This window comes from Silurus aristotelis, assembly GCF_946808225.1.
Source record: "Silurus aristotelis genome assembly, chromosome: 21".
NCBI lineage: Eukaryota > Metazoa > Chordata > Actinopteri > Siluriformes > Siluridae > Silurus > Silurus aristotelis.
In genome coordinates, this window is record NC_139594.1 from 10,792,631 (window position 1) to 10,811,195 (window position 18,565).

Below are 18,565 nucleotides of genomic sequence, written 5' to 3' on the forward strand. Positions count from 1 at the left end.
GCAGCCAGCTGGAGGGCTTCTTGTTTGGGTTATTAGAAGATCAAGGAGGTTTGAGGATCGATCAGTGCTGCCAAAGATGCACAGCATGTAACTGATGCCCCTTTAATTTATCGTCTTCTCTAAACTACTCAAAAAACACACACATATGAACGCACATTGTCTTCCCCATGCTTTACTGCTTTTGTGAGGATCTTTCACTGCTCTGATTATTAATTCAATGAACATCAGTAACCAAAATGAAACGTTTTGTATCGTTACGTTTTATTTATTCATTTCTCATTTAAAAAGCAGTCCTCATTGCTCATCAAGCACTTCTCTTCCCAACAGGAAACCTGTCAGATATTTTTATATTTGTGCGTAGTAATTACTCTAGATTGATCAGTATAACTAATAGAAATGTTTTGTAAGTTTAATGGTGATAAAATTGCAGCAGGTATTGTTTTGCTGCCTCATAGCTCCAGGGCCTGATTTGATCCTGAGCTCAGGTTCTAGTCTCTGTGGAGCTTCTTAGCATGTTCTCCTTTTGTAAGTGGCTTTCCTATGGGTTCCAGCCAGTAGGTGGGTTGCCTACTCTAAATTGCCCCTAGGTGTGAAAGAATGTGTGAATGTTTGTACTTATGGTACCCTGGGAAGGATTGGCAGCCATGGTGTATTCCCACCTTACAACCAGTGATTTCCCAGGATAAGATCTGGATCTCTTGCAACTATGAATTAATTGAATGAATAAAAAGAGAGGAAAATCTGAATCTACTGATTCTTTTAGTTTAAAGGCTTAACCTTAAGTTGAGTTATCATTGGGCATGCTATGAATGCTCCTGATTAGAATGTCACAAGTTCAAATCTTAGCTCTATCAAGCTGTCACTGCTGGGTCTTTGAACTAGGCCCTTAACCCTCAACTGCTCAGTTGTGTCACTCTGGATACGGATGTCTGCCAAATGCTGTAAATGTAAATTACAACTACCCAACACACTTGTTCTGCTAAGTGTACAGTGTAAGCATATGTAAAGTTTGAGATCTTAAACATTTCCAAATGATTATTAATCAAAAAATATTTATTTTTAGAAAACACAGATACAAGACAAATAGTATAACAAACAATTTTTTTACTGATGCTGAAATGGTAGTATGAAGCATATGCACTGTTTTACCTTTAATGTACACAATACGGAAAAGAATTGTGGACCATAAGATTTGTAGGTGCTTTTTGAACATCCATTTCCACATGTAGTCCCTATTTGCTGTTTACCTCTAGTTATCCTGTTAGTAAAGTCAGGTATTGATGTCAAGATCTTCCCCTCCAACCCTTTTAATGCATATCTTCATGGAGCTGGCTTTGTGCACAGGAGCATTGTCATGCTGCAACAGGTTTGGGTCTCCTAGGTAAAGTGAAGGAAAAATCTTGTGCTACCACCTCCAAAGACATCCTATACAATTGTGTGCCTCCAACTTTGTGGTAACAGTTTGGGCAAGAACCACATTTGTTAGGAAAAGTCAGATGTCCTGATACTTTTGTTCATATAGTGTGTACATTTCACTAAAAAAATAATTACAAAAATACGTTAAGGGCAACCTTGGAAAACAGTCTAAACACAAATTAAAAGTGCACCACGTGTATACAATTTTCAAGTATGTGACAAATTGTTATATGAATCTTTTGCAAGCTGGCAGTAAGTACATAATGAAGGTCTACTGTATAGTAGCAACAGCATTTTGTGGAAATGTGACATACTTGCTTCTATATGTCCTCATGCTGGAATGTGTCTGCACTTTAGGAGCATCACTTGCACTTTGATGGACAGTTTGATTGGTCTCTTTTTTCCATCGATTTCTCCCATGTTTATATTTTGTTATCAGAGAGACTGAGGTTATGCTTCCTGCTGTCTTTTGTCTATGTCTGTCTAATTTGGTTGTCCTTGCTCTGAGACAGCCGGGGTTTAATCTATGCTATGCATTGCTGAGAGACATTCGTAGTGATGTGTATCAGTGTAGACTGGTTGATGCAAAGAAAGGTTACTTGCTTATTAATAGCTGGAGTCTTAGTTATCACTGGACACTGGTAATCAGGGGATGAAAGGAAATTTGGTGGTGACATCATGTGAGATGAGATATTGATGAATATTTAATTAAGCGGTAGAACACGACCGGGTTTGTGTTGTTGTGAATTACAATATTGTTGATAATTTGTTTGCAGTCATATACTGATGGCAAATTTTTATATTACAGACTGTAGTGCTTAATTTAAAACAAAAGCAAAAAAATGAGTAAATCTGAATGGGACTTTGTTTGAGATGTTGATAATAAAAAGCTACATAGAGAACTGTAACTATTATTAATATTCAGGTCCATTATTCAGAAAATGAAAGAGATGCCAAAAAATGCAGCTACATAATTTCGGCAATTCATATGTTAAAATTAATCCCGCAAGGACTAAAACATTAATTATGTGCTTTTATAACGATATAATGAATGATGGGGGTAAAAATCTGGCTCCTTCCCAAATTTCATGTGTAATATAAATTTATATATATATATATATATATATATATATATATATATATATATATATATATATATATATATATATATATATATATATATATATACACACACAACACACTTTTACCCACTCCAGTTAGTCAATGTTACCGTTCCAGTATTTTACATTAGCATCCCATTCTCTTTTTACACTACAAGATACAGTATATATACAATTTCAATATATAAGTTGTTATAATGAGTCAATAAAAAAGTGAATGTCTTGTTTGTTCACTGTTTTACGGTACATAAAAACAGGTATGAGTATTTTGAGCACTAAACTGTTCCAAATGCTTGCAAGATCATTTAATTTCAAATGCACTTTATTTCTGTAACATGAATTGCAGTGCATGGCTTTCAAATTGAATGACTTACGGCATAGGAAGCATTTTGAATTGCATTATTCCATTCGCATTTGGCCAGTTCTTTGTTCTTCTGTAAATTAAGTTATTAATGGAAGCTTCAGAAAGCAAGTTAACAGGGAAAAAAAGCCAAAGACTCAAATAAATATGCTTTCCAGTTTACACTTCATTTAAATGGCTCGTTTTTAACATTTTATTTATAAACTCTGTTTACACGCATTGTCAGCAGTGCATAAATGGGGATTGAGGATGGACGATAATTTAGTTATAAATACTACTGTATATTGGCAGACATCACTGCTCATGGAAAATTGGTGAGAGCTGGCCATGTGCCAAGATGAAAATGAGACACACACTTCTATCATCTGAATGTGGAGGGTCACAAAAGACAGAGTAGCACCACTTCGGCTGTCAGCTCACACCGGCAGAAATTGCATACACATTTGCAGCATGTCCCCGAAACCAATATGGAGAATAAAAGTGCAGTTAATGCAGCGGTTCTGCAACCTGCTGTTTACCTCAATCCCAGTAGCAACAACACCACAACAGAGAAATTTAATAAAGAGCCAGTAGTATTTCCATATTTGTTCATGCATTGCATGTTGGAGCAAGGCTTTGTATGTATTTGTTATACATTAATTCAACATGAACTCATCAAGTACTAGTGCTAGGTAGGATGTGATAGTAATGGAAATGTTAATTTTTTTTATACATGTTAGTTGAAAGCAAAGTGCAGATTGTTGCAGTTGTTGTACATGGTATTTAGGGAAAGCGGACAAATCAGGGTTGCACATGCAGAAAATAACAGATTTTGAACTTGAAATTTTGGTCTTGGTTACTTTCCAGATTTCAAGTAGATATGCCTTCTGCCTTTCCTGAATAAAACTTAATGAGCTTAGATTTTTAATTTTTTTTTTACTTTCTGTGGAGAATGAATTCTGTTCAGAGATTCCCTGTAATTCAGTGTTACTGAAGTGAATGTGTAGTTTGTAGAAAATGTAGAGCATCCTGTATATGTTCATGCTGTCTTTCTTAGAAAGGCCATTACAAAGTGTGAACCTTCATGTGTATATGAGAGAGAGAGAGAGAGAGAGAGAGAGAGAGAGAGAGAGAGAGAGAGGAGAATAAAAGTAAACATAGAAGTATAGTAGAAATGTATAGTAAGTAGATGTTGGTTAAAGAAATTATTTAAATTATTTAAATGTTAATCACTGCCTTTTTAATGGTAGAACTGCAAAGGCAGCTTGAATGAGGAAGGGGGAAGGAAATTACTGAACACTTATGCAGCAACAAGCTCTTGGCCTTGAGAAAAACTGTTTGTCTATGGTGGGTATTTGGATCTCAAATGATGTGCAGTATTGTTTTAATTGCTGGCTTTTAAAAAATTGGCCTGCCTGACTAATTATCTAGAGAAAGATTGTGGACCTCTGGAGGGGTACAGTAACTAGCAGGCATTTTTAAAGCTCAAGAATAAATATCCTGAACTACTAAAATAATGATACTCTAAAAAGTAAATCTTATCACGATGGGATTTTTAATCTTCACAAATTCTTCATGCTTAATTTTCCCCTGCTCAGAATATGTTCATTTGCTAAAAATAGTTTCGAACAGGCACGTTTTTTTTGGCTCTTTCATGCAGGGCAGGTATGATTTATCTCAATTTAAAAAATGTATGCAATCTCTTAACCCAGTGCTTCAGTGAATCACTGACAAGCTTTAAGGTTCCACCCTGCTATGTGTTTCACATTATGCTCTCTAATAAAAACCCATAACTTAAATAATTTTCTTGGGTGAGTTAGACATCGCTGGAGTCTCCTAAGTTATCTTATCGCCTTATCTGCAACACAAATTAGTTCTTAAAATCTTAAAAGATCTCTGAGGCTCTATCCTGGCTAATATTTGTTGGCCTTACGCAACATCACTCCTCTCCCGTTCAGGTAATTAGCTCTTTAAAGGATGCGCGGGCGATAAAGAGTAAATTCTAATTAATCTGATTTTTCATTGTGTGTTTTGTCCATGGACTCTGGAATCACTGTGTCTGTTTTTTTCTCCCCTATCTCAGAATTTGGGGCTCAGTACTGTTGGCAGTTCACCCAGGGGAGTGGGCACAAGCTGCTAAATCTCCACATTAATCTCATTGCTAAGGTCAAGATGGTAATTTAGCAGTGTTCTCTCTCTGGGGCTGCAGCATAATCAATTGCTCTGTCTAAGCCTTATTTTCTTATCACTACAATATTTAACTGTAGGAGTAAGCAATTGCTTGTTAACTTGAATTGCTCTCGCTGTGTTTGTGAGCGTAATAAGTTCTTTTAAGAGTCTTTGGAAATGAGATGACTGTTACTTTTTACTGGGGAAACAAAATAAAGACCATTGGCTTATGTAAGCCTAAGTGAGAATAAACATCAATGTGGTGCCAGAAGACTTTATCGTCTGAACCAATACTTACAAGTGTTTACATTCGGCATATTCGATAAAAACATCATTACATTATATAGAATACAGTATGTACTGCATGTGCTGCAATATCTAGTTATCTTCAAATTTATATGTTGTGCGTTATCTAGAATGGTTCCCTATAGCTCAGATACTCACAAAACACTTTATTGTCTGACCTCTTGTTTGTTTAAAATTAAATTATGACCCAGCAGCGTTTTTATAGCCATCAAGTTCTCTCCTTAAGTGATTAAGATCTCAAACACTTCTTTGGCCAGTTTTTCTGTTCCAAAAGGGACCTCAAGCTTCTTGGAAGCTTGTCTTTTCAGACTATATCTATTAACAAATTTAAGAACTTAAGAAGGTTCATGAGCTTAGAGTTTGTTTAGAAGAAGAAAAGTGAACAGTTCTACAATGGCATTAAGGCCTTAATGGCCAACACAATAACACAAAATGAAGTTTGAGAGTTGGGAAGGTTAGGAAAACACTTTCTTTCTTCATAGCTAACTTCCTGTGATATCACATCTTTAATTTGAAAATTTAATTTTTTAAGCCTCACCAGCTTTCTTCTTCCTTGTCTTATCATACCTGATATAACTGAGTTTGTGGACACTTAACCATTGCAGCCATTTTTTATTCCTCCGTCAGGACCTTTCTTCACACGTTTTCACACGAGATCTATGAAGACATGGTTTGCCAATGTTTTAGTGAAGAACACAAGTGTTCTGCACATAGCCCTGCCCTCGACCTCACTGAACACCTTGGAGAACCAAACAACAAATTGGCCATACAGTTTAGTTACAATTAATCTCACATGATTATTAAGAAACCATGCCAATCAACTACGCTTTCAGTATTAAGTGCATCTCATCACACACAGACTGCACCGCAGGCCTTCTCTTCTGACATTAGTGGCGGATTTTACGAATGCCAATCCTCACAGCCACACTCCAAAATCTAATGAAAAGCCTTCCCAGAAGAGTGGTGCTAATTGTAGAAGCAAAGTAAGGAATACATTTGGAATTTCATATTCAAAAAGCACAAGTGTTATGCTAAGGTGTCCACAAATGTTTGTCCTTGTAGTGGTCATTCTTCTAACCCTGGCTTACATATAGTTATTATTTGGATTGCGGAAATAAATATAACCCTGTGATAATAAATGAAAGTGCACCATTTTTACTTCAGAGGGTAAGAATTCCAACACTGACGTGTAGCACCAGAGGTGCACATTGCTTGATACTGACCCATGTTAACATCATCCTTTCCTGTCACCATGTGTGCGTCATCATGCCCCAAAACGACTCCAGCAGTGCATCTGTTTGTTGTGGTGCATGGCAATGAGTTGCTTTATTCTTTTTACAGTTCAATTCAGCTTAATCCTTAAAGTGAGATAGGGGACTACACCTTCACTCATTTCAACTGCCAGATTTCCAGTCTGATCAAATTGTATTTGTGTGTATAAGTGTGTAAGTGAGAGTGTGCTCTCATTTCACACCATGTAGGTGCTAATTTGTCACGGCAGCTTGCAGCGCAATCAGGGCCTGCAGTGTCTTCGGCCTTCACAGCAAATCATGTTGGAGCATTTGAACAATGAGGAGTGGCAGAGAGCAGCTCATATACATGCCTAAAGTGCCTGACTTGTGCTGAACAAATCTGTTAAGTGGTGCACAAAACATAGATAATACCCATTTTAAAACATGAATGAGCATGAGACACAAAATTAAGCAGTGATAAAGTGATGAAGTCAGTCAACTAAAATATATAAAAAAAATTTCCCATAAGAAAGATAGAGAAATTATCTAGATATTTGTATTTTAAACAAGAATGAAATCCTTTGTAAGGTTTGTTTCATTTTTTGGGAGATAGGAGAAAACCAGAATACACTGAGGAACTTGCAAGACTCCACAAAGACAGTATGCTGTGTAGTTGGCACTGTATTTCATTGTGCTGGACATAAATATATTTGTAATAAATAAAAAATATATTTATATGTTTATTTGTACTTGGGATTGAAGTAAACATTATTTACTTTTCTTCCAACTTCAATTGTTTTTTTTATGAAATATTCTTACTCATTGCTTATAAATTCTTATTATCCAGTGTTGTTATTTTTAAACAATACAATGGCCTTAAGCCGCTCCTTCATTCTGTCTACAAAATAAAATAATGTCACTCATGCCTGGAGGCAGATCCCGGAAAACAAATTAAAGTTTTAACTTTTACCACTCATGATCAGTCATGTTCATGGTTGGGTTGTGGGCTGGAGCAGAATAAAACACTTTTTTTCTTCAATATAAATGTGTGTGTGTGTGTGTGTGTGTGTGTGTGTGTGTGTGTGTGTGTGTGTGTGTGTGTGTGTGTGTGTGTGTGTGTGTGTGTGTGTGTGTGTGTGATTGACTGATTGTCACTTGTCAGATAGTTTTGTTTCTGTGCAACACATCCAAATAGCCAAGCCATGTGTTTATTTTGTGTTGTTTTTTTTTTTTTGTTATATTATGGTTTCATTTATGTAGTACATTAAATTGGGGAAGTCCCTTTAGTAATGACTCATTGTTTCTCAACAGCTAATAAATTAGCCGAACCTGTTAAAATTATGAAAAACTTTACAGGCCATCTGGCCATGCATAAGTGTTTCATGAAAAATATTTGTTCACTGTACGCCAGGAAACCCACATCTGAATGAATTAAATGGGGGATGATATTTATCAACTTGTTGATCATGGTTTAGAGTTATAACAGCTTTTGTTCCGGATAAAATTTTCAGTAACTTTGTGAGCTAATTTACCTAATGAATTCATTTTCAATAATTATTGCTTGATGCCTTCCCTTCAATGCCTTGGATTAAAGCCAAGTTAGAATTTTTCTGTATTTTTCTTGATTTTTGAAGCCATGTACAAAGAGGATTATCTGTTTATCTTTCGGCATTATCTGAGATTAAATAATAATTGACTGTATTCTAAAATCACATTATAATTGGTGTTTTGAATATATATATATATATATATATATATATATATATATATATATATATATATATATATATATATATATATATATATATATATATATACAGAGAGAACTGAAAGTGAATAACTGATATTTTTTCTGAATGTATCAAGTCAGCCCCATTTGTTTTCTATTAAATAGCAGTAATTAATGTGATGCTGCTTTAATAGACAACTACCATATGACTATTGATTAGCAGTTCACTAATAAAATGTCCTATTGGTTGTAAATATAATTCCTTATAAGGTAAAGAAAAAAGCCAACAAACTTCCACAAGCATGTATTTGTTTGAATCTTTAGATCCCAAACCTCCTTTCTCTAATGAAATGCGAGCTCATGCAATGCATTGATTTATTTGCATGCTTCTGCACTGCGTTCTAAATAACCGATATGAAATTATAACACCTATATGATATGCACCTATCAGCTTGCCCAAAACTAGTTTGTAATATTGTTCCAAGCCTCTGGAAACAATACTTCATGATGTGTAAAGGATTGGCTTGTTGATCATATGTGATATTATGAAATGATTAAATGGTGTGATGCATTTATGCGCTGTATATCCTGGAATATTTAAATTAAAGCTACTTTACTTTTTACAATCTCTCTTAACTTGGAGGTTGTTACAGTTGTTTGAATGCCTTTTGAAAATACTCTGTAATATTAATGTGTTTTCTGTGTATGTTTTGTTTTTCTGCTTACAGGTTTCATATACACATGTGGTGGGACATTAAAAGGAAGAAATGGGACCATTGAAAGCCCCGGTTTTCCATATGGCTACCCAAATGGGGCAAACTGTACGTGGGTTATTGTAGCAGAGGAAGGCAACCGCATTCAGATAGTCTTTCAATCTTTTGCAGTGGAGGAGGAATATGATTTTTTATCCCTCTATGATGGACATCCACATCCAGCCAACTTCAGGACAAGGTGAGTGCCACTTATAGAGTAGAAGCAGTATGTACACGTTTTTTGATGTTCCTTTATGACTTTCCATTTAGTGGAGATTATTTAGTCCCTATTGATGCATTGTGCAGACCCATTTAAACTGATATTGAGGAGACTCCTGATTAATTTTTTAAATCTTTTTGCTGCAGAAAAAAAAATGGAGAGTATGCACAGAAAAAGAAAGTTGCTGTGTGATGAGCTCAGTGCAAACTGGGTCATGGAAACAGAAAATGCAGTGTGGTTTGCAGTATTTAGCTTTTCTCAAGGAAAAAGTAGTTTATAACATATAGACAATAGACAATCTTAATTAATTAGAATTTCGATCTGAAAACAAAATACAATGGGGCCTGGCTACTTTAATGCCCTGCCAAGAATCCTCCTATGTTAATTAAACAAAAGCAATGCTATCAGAGGTATGTAAGATATTAATTATATTAGTGTTGAAGTAAGTGGGGGGTAAATAGGCATTCTGAATATAACTAGATGTCAAAAGCCATAATAATTATGTTAGTTATTTAGTGGGCTGTTTGTAAGATAGTATGTATAAATACTATTTAGTTTTAAATAGTTTTTATTATAAATGATTCAGATTGAAATTAATGAGCCATTGTGGTATTCATTATTTAGTTGCATAGAGACTTTTTGGTCCATTCATTTTTATCAAGTTTTTGTTGATGGTGTTAAGACTTGTAATCTGCAAAATCCACAAAATCGCCAGTTAGGGCTGACATTAATGTCATGTGCAGCACATGTGAAATGCTTTACATTATCTGAAAGTTACATGTGACTGAACACACATGATGAGTCTGAAGCTAACCACAGTATGCATATGTATTAGTTATCAGTAAACATGATACACATCTGGATATTTATGAGGAAATTGGAAATGCGTTTAGTTGGGTGCTTTAGTTTTCATTGTTTTCTCTGAGGTATTTCTAATGGTTATAAATGAAATGTATTTTGTACAGTTGAAAAACTACTTGCAGGTATTTCTCTGAGGTATCTTATACAACACTGTAGGGGAGCTTAAAACTCAGTTCTCAGTTACACATTGAATTTCATATAGTGAAAAAAATATATACTCTTAACATATCCTTTCTAAATAACACCTGTATCCTGGCTCAATTAGCTGCTGTTTCTGTCAGCCAACAATAGAAACCTGAAGCTACATTTGGGTACAGGGTCATGGAAACTGGACAGTTGACACTAGCCAAATATGTGTTATATTTACAGCTTACAGGATCCAAAAAGGTTTTCTTAGTTAAACATTTGTTTTGAACCAAAAATAATCCAAAAACAAAAGCAAGTCCACTTGTTATCCCCAAACTCATCCATTACCTGGACCTGTGGTGTCAGTGATCCAGCTTTACAGAAAGGATGAGCACTGTAGAGAAGCTGACTGTATTTGCTGGTCTCACCTGTGCTTTTAGTTTTGTGTACATCAGCATGTTTCATGCCCTGTACAGGCAGCAAGCTGGGTCAGGGTCGTCTCCTGGGGGCCTCATGGGATTTAGAGCCCGGCTTGTGGTGTAGCTCCACACACTTGTCAGCTTCCAGCTGTTCAGCAGCCTGCACAGTGCCGCTCCACCACCCTTATGTTTTCTCTCTTTCTCTGTCTTTACACCTATGCCTCTGTAATTTTTCTGTGTATCTCTCTTTCTCTTTCTTTCTATCACCCTTCCTCTTTTTGTTTGTCAGGGCTTCCCCAGAATTGTTTTATTTCATTTTTAAGTGGCATTTTTTGACATGTGATAATTCCATACATCTCTAAAGCTCTATGAATTTCACTGTAGTATTCATTCATGAACATTTATTCATAATAGACATCACTTGTGCATTACTCATGTGTATATATATATATATATATATATATATATATATATATATATATATATATATATATATATATATATATATATATATATATATACACTAGCAGTAGCATGCCTGATTTAACACAGCCACCTGCTAAAAGCAAATACCAGACAGAAAAGTACTTCCAGCTGAACATAACTGAAATCCTTCTCATTTGAAATAGGAGATATGGATATTTTTTGTATGTTTAACTGTCTGTGAAGTTCTGGATCATTTGCAGCTCCAATATAGTAATCTCCGACAACTGTCGTCTAACATGCCAACCAATAAGAAGCAGGAGATTGTGAGCAAGAAAGGAGAAAATGAGCTAAATGAATAATCTAAAAAGAGTTTTATACTTCTTTCTGTCTCTGTCTCTTTTTATTTATTTATTTTCATTTTCTCTGCTAAAAATGAAGAGGAGTAATGATATAGCTAAGCCAAGAACTGTTCAAGGTGTAAATAATGTAAGATGTTCTCTGCAGGTGATGCGTGTGTGCTTTGCTTTGCCATTGCATGTTGCTGTTCTATCTTACTAAATTATGCTCCTTATTCAGAGATTGACCTCTGCGATTTCTCTTCCTTCTTAGTTGTTCTTTCTTGGATTTCTCTCACACTTGCTTTTCTCTATTTAGAATTTTGTGTTTGGAAACAGAAATATATGGCATTTTTTATGACCGCCCTGGTCGTCCTTAGAGATCTGACACAAATTGCAGTGAATAACAGCTCATAACGAATTGCTCGTAACCAAGAGACCGTTTATGGTTTACATTTTAGATTAATCTGTGAATTGATTTAGTTGTATAAATTTAAGGACCTCCCTGTCTGTCCATGCTGTGTTAAGGAGCACAGAAAAACAAAGTGTGTACCATGTACTGTATATTCTGTGTGTATGATTGTAAAAACCTGAGCATGCGTGTATTTAAAGTTCAGATCCAAAGAGTAATATTCTCTGGGTGGCATTGGAGAAAACACAATTCGATCAAACAATTAAATATTAAGCTCATCATATGATCCAACTAGGGGTGTTGTCCTATATCAGGTGTAAATCTAAGGATTTACATAGTCGAATCAGATTTGCCAAGTTTATATAAAATTAGAAAATAATGTAACTTTACAGATTCTATGTGAAATCAAACATTGAGCACCCCTATATAACCAAAATGAAATGATCCTTGTTTCATAACACCTTTGCAAAGATTTAACTGTGAAATTGGTAGTCGAATCAGGCTCCTCCTATCGAAGCATCGAATCTTCGACTATTCAAGGTCACCTCTAAATCCCACATAGTTTCAGAATGCAATGCATCTGTATGACTGATGTTAAAGCTTGTTAGCAAGATGACAAGTGTGATGTTGATGGCAGGGTTAGCATTCAAGTTTTGAAATCTGATTTGTTAAAGGAGTATAGACAGATGAGGAGATTAGAGAGATGAACAGATTAAAGGACTATAGCAGTCCACATTTAGTTACTATTTGCTATTATAATAACTCTTCTGGGCAGATGTTCTATTTGATTTTTGAATCTGGTTGTAGAGATTTGTGATCATTCATCCACAAGGGTGTTAGTATAATCACGTGTTTATGTAGGGTGAGGAAGCCTGGGGTGCAGTCATGGTTCCAATTCATACCAAAGGATTGAGGCCAAAGCTCTATAGCAAACTATTCAAGATCTTTCACTCCAACCCATGTAACTCATATCTTCATGGAGCTGGCTTTGCACAGGCAGGCAGTTTCATGCTGAAACATGTTTGGGTCTTCTGTTTCAAGTGAAGGGAATAATGTTGCATCCTCTACAGTTCTGTGCCTTTAATCTATTAGAAGAAAGTCTTCAGGTTACAAGTGTAACCATGGTTGCCCGAGGGAATGAGGCGCTGGTCAACAACGATTTTGGAAAGATTTTTTTGCGCTCTTCATGCTCTGGTTCACGTGTGTAATCAGTCCAATGGAAAGCTTACTAGAACCTTACCGGCTGTGGGACAACCGAGGGTACCTTGGGAACATACCCAGATTTTGTTTAGGGAAAGGCACTGGTGTAAATTCCAGGAAAGAAGGGGCCATAGAGAGGGTCTCTTTTGAGAGAGGAGATGGCCAGGAGGAACACAGTCTTGACTGCAAGGAACCTTAAAGGCACCTTGGAGAATGGCTAGATCTGTGGTAGGTGAACTACCGTGCCGTCTGCCTGAAAGAGAATATCCCTCCTGAGAGGAATCGCCCAAGGATGGTTTTCGAGAAGGGCTACTAGGTCCGCCAACCATGGCCTGCAGGGCCACTACGGGGCCACAAGGAGGAGATGGACTCTGTACCATCTGGAGATGGCGATGGACTCTGACTCCCGGGAGCAGTGCGACAGGGGGAAAGGCGTACAGGCGCCGCCTTAGACAGCATTAAGCCCCAGATGGGCTGGAGTTGTAAGGAACAACCAGAGGGTACAGTGCGACGTTACCCGAGTTGTGAACAGGTACACTTGTGCTATCTAAAATCTTTCCTGGATTGGCTCCATCACATCCAGGTGGAGTCACCATTGCCCGGACCTCAGCCGTTGCCGTGGCATATGCTCCCTCGTTTAAGTGGCCTAGTAAAAAACGCTGCTCTCAAGGGCCCACAGGAGAATCTGATGCGCCAGCTTTACAGGAGGCGAGATCGCAGACCTCCCTGGTGGTTGATGTAGGAAACCACCGCAGTGTTATCCATACAGGGATGGTGGCATAAAAGGCCTGGGATTAAATGCTTAAGAGCTTGAAGCATGGCCAGCATCTCTAGGCAATTGATATGCCACCTCCAATTGGTCCCTCCCCAGAGACCTTGGGTGGAGTGGCCATTCATGACTGCCCCCCACTCCGTAAGAGACACATCTGTCGTAGGCACTATGCAACGACCAGGAACTCCCAGCACGGGAGTTAAGACAGGAACCCAGGGTCTTTTCACACATCTCAGGCCAGTAGGGCTCGCAACGTGACCTTGATCGTATGGAGTGCGTGACCCCTTCAAGAGAACCCTTAGGTCCTGAGCCACTACTGGAGGGGTCTCAGACCCAGCAGTCTTTGAAACTGCTTCACAGTAAGTGACTGGCCTTCTCTCACTCTTCTGATGGCCAAAAGAATAGATTTGACACACGCAGGGGACAACTGTGCCCGCATAAGGGTTGAATCTCATACTACGCCTAAATAGGTGGTTCTCTGTGATGGAGAAAGCACACACTTTTTGCCAATTAGCCTTAACCCCAGCTTCTTAATGTGAGCGAGAAAGCCATCTCTGTAGCGAATTTAGCTCGCAAAGAAAAGGGAATATTTATGAGTATTTATAACGGGTTATAGTTACTCCTAAATATTTAAATTAAGTTGAATTGACGGTAATGGAATTAACGTTACACTTATTGGTCTGTTCGTCCGGCAAACAGACAGTATAATTTTATATTAATTCTATAAAAGAGGTATCTTCCCGGCCGAGAAAGATGCAACCCCCCTTTACTTTATACCGTACAATTAAAAAAGCATGTAGTTCAGATCGAATGCTGCAGGAACCTTAGTACTCAGAGACAATCACTTATGAAAAATACGGCGTTTAATGAATGAGACAAACACAACATTAAACTAACTACACAAACAAACAAAAAGAAATAAAGAAAATAAAAATAAAAATAAACAAAAAGTAAAAAATAGAAAAAGGAGGAAGAGAAAGGAAAAGAAGAAAGGAGAGAAAGAAAGGAAAGGAATGGCAAGCTTAAACCTCAAAATTAATCACATCCTAAATGAGACTCATCAAGTAATTTCAATTCACTTTCTCGAATTCAAAATTTGATTAAGGGCTCACATTTAAATACGCATCTAAATTGGTTGGTAAAACGGTTACTTGCATTGGATTGTTGCACAAGAGTCCAGATGCGACAAAAAGATCTTTGAAGAGTCAGTTAGGATGGAGTCAGATGTTCTTCCAGGTTCTCCTAAAGATCAGAGCAGGTGTTGTTCTTGAAGACAAAGCTTGCTGGAGGATCTCAAAATGATTTAAGATCTTGTCTCGAAGAGTCGCTGCTGGGCTGTTCTAAGCGTCCGACTCTCCGGGCCTTCGGGCCCCAGGGGTCCGAGCCTTTCCATTCGAGCCGAGTGAGTGAGCTTGCTTTTCTTGACTGAACATTAATTAGTTGGGTTTAAGATGTTTTAAAGGTCCTGAACCCCACCCATCTTTGGGGGGAATGGCCAATGCTATGGCCTGAAATTTCGGAGGGAAAAACTCCCTTTGTTTCATGTGTCTGTGGGTGTGGTTTGGGCTATAAAACTCAAAAATTTTATCCAAAGTGTATTAAGACGGTATGGTACCTTTCGTGATCAAATAAAATGCACCATTGTTCGAAAAATAAGTAACAAATAATTTTGTGGCAAATTGGATACTAAACATGAAATCGAAATGACCTGTGCCAGACGCTACATCTCGATGCCGGGACGCCGAACCTCGATCAAGCCAATATCAACCAATCTATATAATATAATTCAGAATTCAGGGACCAGTGCCGCATCCACACACAGGCGGAAGGATGGACATAAAAGTTTGTGCCTTTAGGTCTATTGTGACAAACCAGTCCTTGGACCTAATTTGAGACACGACCTGATTCAAGGTCAGCATCCTGAAATGAAGTCTCAAAAGTGAGCGGTTCAGCTAACACAGATCTAATATAGGATGCAACCCTTCATCCTTTTTGGGAACTATGCAGTTTTGCTCGCTATGCTGTACAACCCTGATTTTCTTCCTGAGAGAGGGACCACCTCACAGACCCTCGAGACTGACTTCTGGTGTTCCTAGAGCTGGAGCTACATCCTGGTGCAGCTCTAGGGGCCTCTTGAGAGGCAGCAAACCTTCCAAGTCTGCTACAGTACTGGGCGGAAGACAAGGGAGGAGGTGCACAGCGCCCATTACCAGCAGGAGCCCCAGATTGTCCTATATCAGGACTTTTTGGCCTCAGTTCCATCAGTTCTTGAACCACTGGAACCTTTTAATGCACGTTTCAACAGCTTCACCGAATAGGCCAGTCAGCACCAGACAGTCGTCCAGCAGCATGGCCCTATCCCTGTCAGAAAGATCCGACAGGGTGAGCCACTCGGACTTCCTGACCTCCTGTGGTGTCTCCCACGTCAAGGCCCCTTTGCAGGTCAGCCTGATAGGCCTGCAGCACAGCCATGGTGAGCAGACAGCCTGGACTTGGTGTGTAATGCCGGGGCTTTTAGGGACGATGTGGCACCTGGGGAGGAATAGCCAGCCAGCTTCAGTCCCAATATATTAGCACATAGCGTCACCTTAGGACTGAAGAGGCAGGCCGAATAAGGCTTAACCCAAGACCTGGACACCTCAGTGTGAAGGTCTGGGAAAAATTGCAGACTCCAGCATGGAGGCAGTGACGCAGGTTGCAGAAAGCGATCTTGGAGCTAACTGAATGGTTGAGCTTTCTGCTGATTACCTGGCTAATCTAAATCCAGCTTGGCAACAGCTTCTATAGCTCCTCGAAAAAGGGCTGGTTAAGAAATTATATCCACTGGCTTACCGAAATCATCCCCTTCCTCTCCTCAGAGGAAGAGAGGTGGAGCTGTGCGCTGTCATTGCAAAGAGAAGAAAACGCCGATTGGCGGGCTTCCGAACCCTGCGAGAGAAGGCTGGACACAGCCAGTGAGGAAGGAGAAAGGTGCATGCCAGTCTCCAGACCTTGTATGAGGTCCACCTGTGAGCCCCAGGTCCTTAAACACCACTTCGCCTTAGCGAGAGCAGGGCCAGAACCACGTGGAGTGAGAGCATTTTCCTTAAAGAGTGCTCTCCCGGGAGCGGAGCATTTCCATTGTCATGCGAGTCGGCTCCCTTAAGAACCCACCTACAATGCTATGCTCTTAGTGCTTAGTATATCTTGCCATTTCTTTAGGACACAAACAGAGCGCTTCCTGAATAAACAGAAGCTAGCGCCGGATTTCACTCCACGTGAATTTATAGCTACTTGGTCGTGGCGTCACCCCTCTGGTGACGCTGCACTTTCCATTGAACTAATTACATGTGTGGACAACATGGAAGCATTCCCAAAGCGTTGTTGACGCTGCTCGACTTTTTGAAGAGGAACCACTTTATTTTCCTGGTATTCACATTTGACGAATGGTTAGAATTTTGCTGTTGCATGGAGATTTCTGGACTGTTTGAGAGAAACAAATGCTGCACAGATATTCTAACATCCCACTTCCATGTCATTGTTACTGCTGTTTTGAGAGTTTGTCCCTATACTCTGTGTGCATTAGGAAATCTTTTATATAATAGGTCACAGCAAAAAAATCTGATTTGAACTCATCCTTAAAAAATATTACGTATGGTGGCATGGTACATAAAATTTATGTATCCAAGAGGCTAAAAAAGAACAGTTTCTGGGTTTTTTCTTCAGTCCTACTTGACTATATTCATGTTCATATTGCTGTATCATGAATTTATTCATATGAAACTACAATCATAACTTGTGAATAGAAAGTGTGGCCCTATCAGTGTGAGTCAGTATTCATTTTAATCATCCTGTAAAAAATTATTTTCTTTCTGACTGGCTCCCAGTGAAAACAGGAGGTGATGTAAACTAGCAGCTTTCTACAAACTTTAAATAATTTTTACATCCTCTAAGAATGGGATCTTATCTGTGAGCTATAAACTATAAACACTAAAGAAAGATTTTTGGTGCTGATTCACCTATTTCCCTTTTAAGATTTGATTTCAATTGAAATTAATTGATTGATTTAAAGGAATTGATTAATTGATTGTAACAGTATATCTACAGTGTTCTAATGTTTAGTTCCAAACAAAGTCTTTTTTTGAATGTGTAAAATGCCTCATTTTTTAATAATGTATTTTAATTGTAGTTATTATAGGAAATTTTTTTTACAGCATAAAAAAAGTAAAAAAAAAAAAAAAAAAAAAATTTTTTGGCATGGTACATAAAATTTATGTATCCAAGAGGCTAAAAAAGAACAGTTTCTGGGTTTTTTCTTCAGTCCTACTTGACTATATTCATGTTCATATTGCTGTATCATGAATTTATTCATATGATAAATTCATAATCACAATCATAACTTGTGAATAGAAAGTGTGGCCCTATCAGTGTGAGTCAGTATTCATTTTAATCATCCTGTAAAAAATTATTTTCTTTCTGACTGGCTCCCAGTGAAAACAGGAGGTGATGTAAACTAGCAGCTTTCTACAAACTTTAAATAATTTTTACATCCTCTAAGAATGGGGATTCATGCCAAAAAATTTTTTGGCATGGTACATAAAATTTATGTATCCAAGAGGCTAAAAAAGAACAGTTTCTGGGTTTTTTCTTCAGTCCTACTTGACTATATTCATGTTCATATTGCTGTATCATGAATTTATTCATATGATAAATTCATAATCACAATCATAACTTGTGAATAGAAAGTGTG

The 18,565-nt window shown here is 37.8% G+C and overlaps 1 protein-coding gene across 2 annotated transcripts in view; it reads left to right on the forward strand.

Annotated features, from left to right (window-relative positions):
• The window catches only part of csmd3b (CUB and Sushi multiple domains 3b), a 399,549-nt gene that overhangs the window by 41,480 nt on the left and 339,504 nt on the right, over positions 1-18,565 (forward strand). For both annotated transcript variants that reach the window (XM_083523961.1, XM_083523962.1), the window contains exon 2: positions 9,042-9,264. In XM_083523961.1, the coding sequence (XP_083380087.1) occupies positions 9,042-9,264 (223 nt within the window). The remainder of the gene's footprint in view (positions 1-9,041; positions 9,265-18,565) is intronic.